Source organism: Mustela nigripes, chromosome 6, assembly GCF_022355385.1.
Source record: "Mustela nigripes isolate SB6536 chromosome 6, MUSNIG.SB6536, whole genome shotgun sequence".
Taxonomy (NCBI): Eukaryota; Metazoa; Chordata; class Mammalia; order Carnivora; family Mustelidae; genus Mustela; species Mustela nigripes.
Window position 1 is genome coordinate 45,713,689 of NC_081562.1, and position 6,000 is coordinate 45,719,688.

The 6,000-nt window shown below is 41.0% G+C and overlaps 1 protein-coding gene across 8 annotated transcripts in view; it reads right to left on the reverse strand.

The window, feature by feature from the left end:
• Positions 1-3,254, reverse strand: part of TMEM19 (transmembrane protein 19) — a 35,170-nt gene extending 31,916 nt beyond the window's left edge. For 2 of the 8 annotated variants that reach the window (XM_059402455.1, XM_059402453.1), the window contains exons 1-2: positions 3,163-3,254; positions 2,495-2,617 (exon numbers count right to left, since the gene is read on the reverse strand). In XM_059402455.1, coding sequence (XP_059258438.1) covers positions 2,495-2,617; positions 3,163-3,199 — 160 coding nt within the window. In that variant the 5' untranslated portion in view covers positions 3,200-3,254. Of the gene's footprint in view, positions 1-2,494 lie in introns of all 8 variants that reach the window. The other 6 variants (XM_059402449.1, XM_059402457.1, XM_059402451.1 and 3 more) reach the window with 6 other exon arrangements.
• Between the last annotated feature and the right edge of the window lie 2,746 nt (positions 3,255-6,000).

Sequence of the window (6,000 nt, forward strand, 5' to 3'; positions counted from 1 at the left end):
TCATAAGTAGAGAAACCGAGATGAAGTCACCAAAGTAAAATAACTATGTTAAGATTTGTGTATTTCCAGAGAGACAGTCCTTTTGGGAAATGACCAAGTAAGTACTGTCTAAGTTTTGGTACTTCATATGTATTTGGAGATTTGAGATATATATCTAGTTCCCCACTGTTTTGAAAAGGAGGCATGTATTAAATCTCAAGGACTGTAGAGAGCATGGGGCACCTGGGTGGCTCAGTTGTTAAGTGTCTACCTTTGGGGTTGTGATCCCAGGGTCCTAGGATTGAGCCCCACATCAGGCTCCCTGCCTTCACTTCCCCTGCGCGTGTTCCCCCTCTCACTAGGTCTTTGTCAAATAAATAAAAATCTTAAAAAAAATAATAATTGTACAGAACAAACTACTTTCTTAGCAGGATTCAATTATTCCTCTTTCTGCTTTTTAGAGAGATTTTTTAAAGTAACATTCTTACAGGCTACACACCTCTATTCAACAATTAGCAACTGATTTTTCCAAAGGTTGCATTCACCTCACAGATGTTTTTGTTTGTTTCTTTGTTTGGCTAGCATAATGTTTTCAAAGAGTTGGGAGTCAATATTTAAAGATTAGGAGATTTCATATAAAAACCCAGAACCTTGGCTTCTGTTTTAAAAACTGGATGCTCAGGCCCACATGGCAGAACTGACCACAGTGGAGAGAAACCACCCTCTTTAGACAGGTCAGAGCTTTCTCGTTTAAAATCCCCACAGTGGGGGACGCCTGGGTGGCTCAGTTGGTTAAGCAGCTGCCTTCGGCTCAGGTCATGATCCCGGCGTCCTGGGATCGAGTCTCACATAGGGCTCCTTGCTCCGCAGGGAGCCTGCTTCTCTCTCTGCCTCTGCCTGCCATTCTGTCCGCCTGTGCTCGCTCTCTCTCCCTCTCTCTCTCTGATAAATAAATAAATTAAAAAAAAAAAATCCCCACAGTGTGACGCCTGGGTGGCTCAGTTGGTTAAGCAGCTGCCTTCGGCTCAGATCATGATCCCAGCATCCTGGGATGGAGTCCCACATCGGGCTCCTTGCTCCGCAGGGAGCCTGCTTCTCCCTCTGACTCCGCCTGCCACTCTGCCTGTGCTCGCTCTTGCTCTCTCTCTCTCTGACAAATAAATAAATAAATAAAATCTTTAAAAAATAAATAAATAAATAAAATAAAATCCCCACAGTTCCTGACAGACTCCTACACAACAAGACTAAGTTAAATACGAAAAATGTGAACGAAATGTTCACATTTTGTTAAATACGAAATGTGTTAAATGACGAAAAATGTGAACTATTACTATGGCCCACATTTCTATCAAAAGTGGGAAAATAGGGGCGCCTGGGTGGCTCAGTGGGTTAAGCAGCTGCCTTCGGCTCAGGTCATGATCTCGGGGTCCTGGGATCGAGTCCCACATCAGGCTCTCTGCTCAGCGGGGAGCCTGCTTCCCTCTCTCTCTCTCTGCCTGCCTCTCCGACTACTTGTGATTTCTCTCTGTCAAATAAATAAATAAAAATTAAAAAAAAAAGTGGGAAAATAGAAGGCAAAGCAGGCCAAATGTTCAAAAACAAAAATTCTACTTCTGAAAATGAACACAATTCTTGTGTGTTTAAGATGCAAAAATCAGGTGCCTGGTTCCAGAGGGACACTTTGGTTTACAAATCCAGGTTTATTCCATGGAGTTCAAGTCAGACTTAATAATAGCACAAACAAAAAAAATAATAATAGCACAAACAAGAATCTCCTCTCATGCTCTACTGTGATTCATTATGAATGAGGAAGTCTGAAAGCTTCTGAACCTGAACACCACTCATTCGATTATTCACATGTCTCTGAAAAAGGCTAAGGTCTGAAATGGCAATCCCTTTCTTGCTCTCACTTTTTCCTTTCAGCTGAACAGAACTCCATTTTTATAGAGTACCAAGGAAATTTCTGTAAAGGCATACTTAAACTCTAGAGTAGTCAAAACTGTCTAGGCTTGAGTCCAGAATATCTTATAAAGTGGGGCTTCAGATTTTAAAAAAGATGTCTGTTCTTTTGAAGTGACCAAAGACCAGACAAATCCTCCAAAAACTCCAAATGTAAACATTATACCACCTTTTATTTTTATTGCTATTTTTACAGGATACATAAAACTGATAAACTACTTACAGACATTCTTACTAAACACATCGCTGCAATTGGTTTACAAAACTGTATTTCATTTCACTTATTTCTCATGTAGATGTAATAACTACACACAACGCAGAAATGTATTTTGAAATGTTTCACCAGTATTATCAGAGGCAGCGTTTATTAAAGGTTTTTAAATCTTCAAAGCAGTGTTTATATTTTAATGTTGGTAAATTAAATTCAGGCTGTGGAAGTTAGGAAAACATAATTTATAACCACTCATAAGATACAAGTTTTGGATTTCATTAACGATACAATCTTCAATTCCACCAATTAGATTAGAAGAAAACAACTCAGAACATTCATACTTACCATAATAGGTGCTTGCAGTCATAGATATAATCCAGAAAGCTAAAGAAATGCAAATGATCAGGCTCAATATAACTATATTGGTTATCATCTTTATATACTTTTTGCAAATATTGTCGTCAGGACCTGTCATGGAAAATAACAATATGAGCCCCTGAGGGACAGAATAGTGTTTCTAGGGAAAAATAAGTCGTTTAAGTTGCCAGTAAAAAACTCCCGGAGGCAAACATAAATGCCAACATCTTCCACCGACCGCAAAAATAACATAAATCCTAACTATTTCTGGAACCTGCGGCTGACGGATAGCTCAAACTCCTGTGGGCGATATTAAGACCTCACTGGAAAAGCAAAGCTCATTCCTTCCGAGCGAGGGGTCCTACCCTGGCGGGCACTTCACACCTGAGCTCCGCAGCCAGGAAGGCGAAAGGAAAGCGGAATCAGCCAATCGCCGGTCCTGGGACAGCGGGCTCCGCCTCCACCACACGCCCACGCGCTGACGCGGGGTCGAGGGTGGGGGGGCCGTCGGTCGCACAGAGACAAGGCGCGCAGCCAGAACCAGGGTGGGTTCCAAGGGTGACCCCTGGGCGGTGGGGCGCAGTCCCGTCGCAACAGCCGCGGGAACCGCCCAAAGTTCAGGTCCAGACGCCCAGGCCGCGGACCCTGAAGCTCACCCGCACGCCGAATCGCGTCTCCGCTTCCTGCGCGCATGCGCTGCCGCCATCTAAGGGCGTGGCTTCACTCACGTAAGCATTTAAAAGGCGGCTCCAGTGCCGGCGGCTTGGCAGAAGCACCCAGAGGCTCCAGGGTTTGGAATTCTCCTCTGAATAGTGATCTGGAGGCTTAGAATCTTGCATTTGAGAACATACTCAGACAGGGGAAGATGGAAACTACCACTAGGGTAGGAATAGAAAACAGGAGTGTAAGTGAATTTAAACCCAGCAAGTCCATTTCAACCGCGATTGAATGCTTTTTCATCTATAAAAAGTTCATGCCATATAATAATACGGGTTTTTAAAAAGATTTATTGATTTGTTTTAGAGAGAGAGCACAGTGGAGGGAGGGACAGAGAGAACCTCAGGCCGACTCCCTGATGAGCCCGGAGCTTGCTCTGTGGATCCTGAGATCATGACCTGAGCTGAAACCAAGTCAGAGGCTTAACCCACTGAGCCACCCAGGGGCGCCTAATATTACGGTTTTTGTTGTTGTTGTTGTTGTTGTTGTTTTTAAGGGGAAAGGGGATATATTGTTTTGGAGGAGCAATTTCATGACTGAGAACATTATTTAAAATGACACTGTTTAGCACCTATAATGTGAGGGACATTGCTGGTTGCTGGAGATGTAAAGATAAAGTGGGGCATAGTTCCTGCTATTGAGCTCAAATTTATTGTTGTGACACCACTTACATTGTGGAACTCTGTTCCTACACCTCTCATTTTAAGTGTGTGCCTTCAGTCAATTCATTTAGAAAACAGAATCTCTTGTTAACACCAAGTTTGAACCTTGTGGCTTATGTCACATTTGAAATTAACTTGTGTGCCTGGGTTAAAATTAAGTGATAATTATGACATATCTGAACTTTTTCAGTCGATTGCTGACAATGTAAGAAGAGGAGGCAAATGAATTTCAGGTGTAGTACCCAAATGTTTTTTAACCCAGAGTACTTTTTCTTTGAAAAGTAGTGTTTGTTTTTTAACTACTAAGTACTTTTAAAAAACACACAATTCTAAATTTAAGTAACATGCCAAGACAACATCCTTTTCTTTGGTAAGAAATCTAATTAACTGTGAAGTGGGATTAAATAGTAGTGTCCATCTTATTTGACTAAATTTATATATGGTCTTCCTACAGAAATTATGTGCTCACTTTATTTTTGTCTTATTCTGTTTGGTACAGATAAATAATTGAATTACCTCAGCAAGTTGACTGGCCAATATCAGTCACACCAGATAATTGGGTAGGGTTAATGTCACTTCAGTATGCTAAGCGAAGTGTTATAGAAAGAGGGATTGTCAGGGCTAAGACGAAAGATGACAAAGTTAAGTGACCAAGCTGAGGGAAGGGCACTCGTAGTTGGTTAAGGAGAGCATGAAAATAGGAAGTCCAAGAGAATGGAGAAGAGTTAGAGATAAGGTTTGAAATATTGTATCTAAACAAGCTGAAAGTTCACCTAAGAGATAGGCACATACCTGCTTTCTTTTTTCTTTTTTTTTTTTTTTTTAAAGGATTTTATCCATTCATTTATGACTCCAACGAGTTGGGAGTAGGGGCAGGAGAGAGCAGCAGACTCTCTACTGAGCAGGAAATCCAACTCAGGGCTCAATCTCAGGACCTTAAGATCATGACCAGACCTGAAGGCAGTTGCTTAACTAACAGAGCCATCCAGGCATCCTACATACTTTTCTTGATATTAAACTCAAAAGTTTTTCTTTTTCAACCTTTGGAGCACAAGTTTTAAAAGCCTAGGCAGCAATCTGAAGACTGATTTCTTATATTAGATTCGACTCATTGTAAAGGACATTAGGAAGAGTGCAGGGAGCAGGAGTAAACAAATGGAATATTTCCTTCCAGTAGTCTTGAGGACAGGGACCTTGTTTGGTTCATCCTAGTTTGCTCAGTGTCTTTTAGTGAGAATATTAATATACTATTTTTTGGATTAAAGTATCAAATTAAAAAATGAATTAAAGAAAAATCACATCTTATGGGGCACCTGGGTAGCTCAGTTGTTAAGGGTCTGCCTTTGGCTCAGGTCATGATCCGAGTCCTAGGATTGAGCCCTGCGTCGAGCTCCCTGCTTAGCCAGGAGCCTGCTTCTCCCTCTCCCTCTACTGCTCCCCCTGCTTTTGCTCTCTCTGTCAAATAAAGTCTTAAAGAAAAATAAAACTAAAAAATCACATCTTATTTCCTATTTTGTCATTAAAATCATGCTTTGGTAATTGTATTTACAAATAAATCTTCGTGTAAGCCTCTGAATTATTGTTGGGAGAGACAGAATTTTTATAGCCCTGTATATTTGGTTTAGATTGCATAACCAGTATGAAACAGTGCAGTGGCACAGGGTGGCTCAGTCAGTTAGTTGTCCAACTCTTGATTTCGGTTCAGGTCATGATTTCCAGGTCCTCTGCACTCATCGTGTTGGGCTCTGTGCTCCGCACTTGGCCTTCTCCCTCTGCTCTTCACACTCCCACCCTGGCTCGTGCTCTTGTGCTCTCTCTCTCAAATAAATAAATAAAATCTTAAAAAAGAACAGCAAAAGCAACAAAAAAACCCCCGAAAAAACCACTGCAAACAAACTATAATGCATGCTTAGATATAACTTGAGCTATGAAAATAAAAATGGTAATTCCTCTTCTAGTCTTTACATAATCCCTATTCTGTTTACAGTTTGCTTCAATTTAAGGTAAAGGATTTCTACAGAAATATTTTAGTGGGTCCATGTAAGGAAAAGACTTCCACAGAGCTAGTCAGGTGTCTTTTGTTTAAAAAAAAAAAAAAAAAAGTCATGACAGTAA